This window comes from Penaeus monodon, chromosome 31 (assembly GCF_015228065.2).
Source record: "Penaeus monodon isolate SGIC_2016 chromosome 31, NSTDA_Pmon_1, whole genome shotgun sequence".
NCBI lineage: Eukaryota > Metazoa > Arthropoda > Malacostraca > Decapoda > Penaeidae > Penaeus > Penaeus monodon.
In genome coordinates this window covers 385656-386030 of record NC_051416.1, presented here as the reverse complement: position 1 = coordinate 386030, position 375 = coordinate 385656, and the positions used below count along the sequence as shown (strand labels likewise).

At 41.6% G+C, this 375-nt stretch overlaps 1 protein-coding gene across 1 annotated transcript in view; it reads right to left on the bottom strand.

Moving 5' to 3' along the window:
- The window catches only part of LOC119592804 (transient receptor potential cation channel subfamily A member 1-like), a 33214-nt gene that overhangs the window by 17297 nt on the left and 15542 nt on the right, over window positions 1-375 (bottom strand). Inside the window, exon 6 of the mRNA XM_037941712.1 lies at window positions 80-192. Coding sequence (XP_037797640.1) covers window positions 80-192 — 113 coding nt within the window. The remainder of the gene's footprint in view (window positions 1-79; window positions 193-375) is intronic.

Genomic DNA, 375 nt, shown 5'->3' with positions numbered 1-375 from the left:
CAAAAGCGAAAGCGAAACCCCCCCCCCCCCCCACACACACACACAAAAAACGAGACGGTGACGGACAGAAAGCCTTTACCTGCTTGACTAGCGAGGTGCAGGGCAGTTTTGCCTTCATTATTCCACTGATTAAGGATGAAGAAACCGTCGTCAGATTCCAGGAGCCTCTTCACCGTGTTGTAGCGTCCTAACCTAAGATTGAGACCTGGAATTACTTCTTAAGCGGGATATTTAAAGGAAAATATAAATGGCTGTGCGTGTGTGTCTTAAATATGCTGTTTTTATCTTACTGCTATGGTGTATTTTACATATATGTGTATCTTTACTTTGGTGTTTTTTTTATCATAGATAAGTTATCTACTCATAACTTTCCCT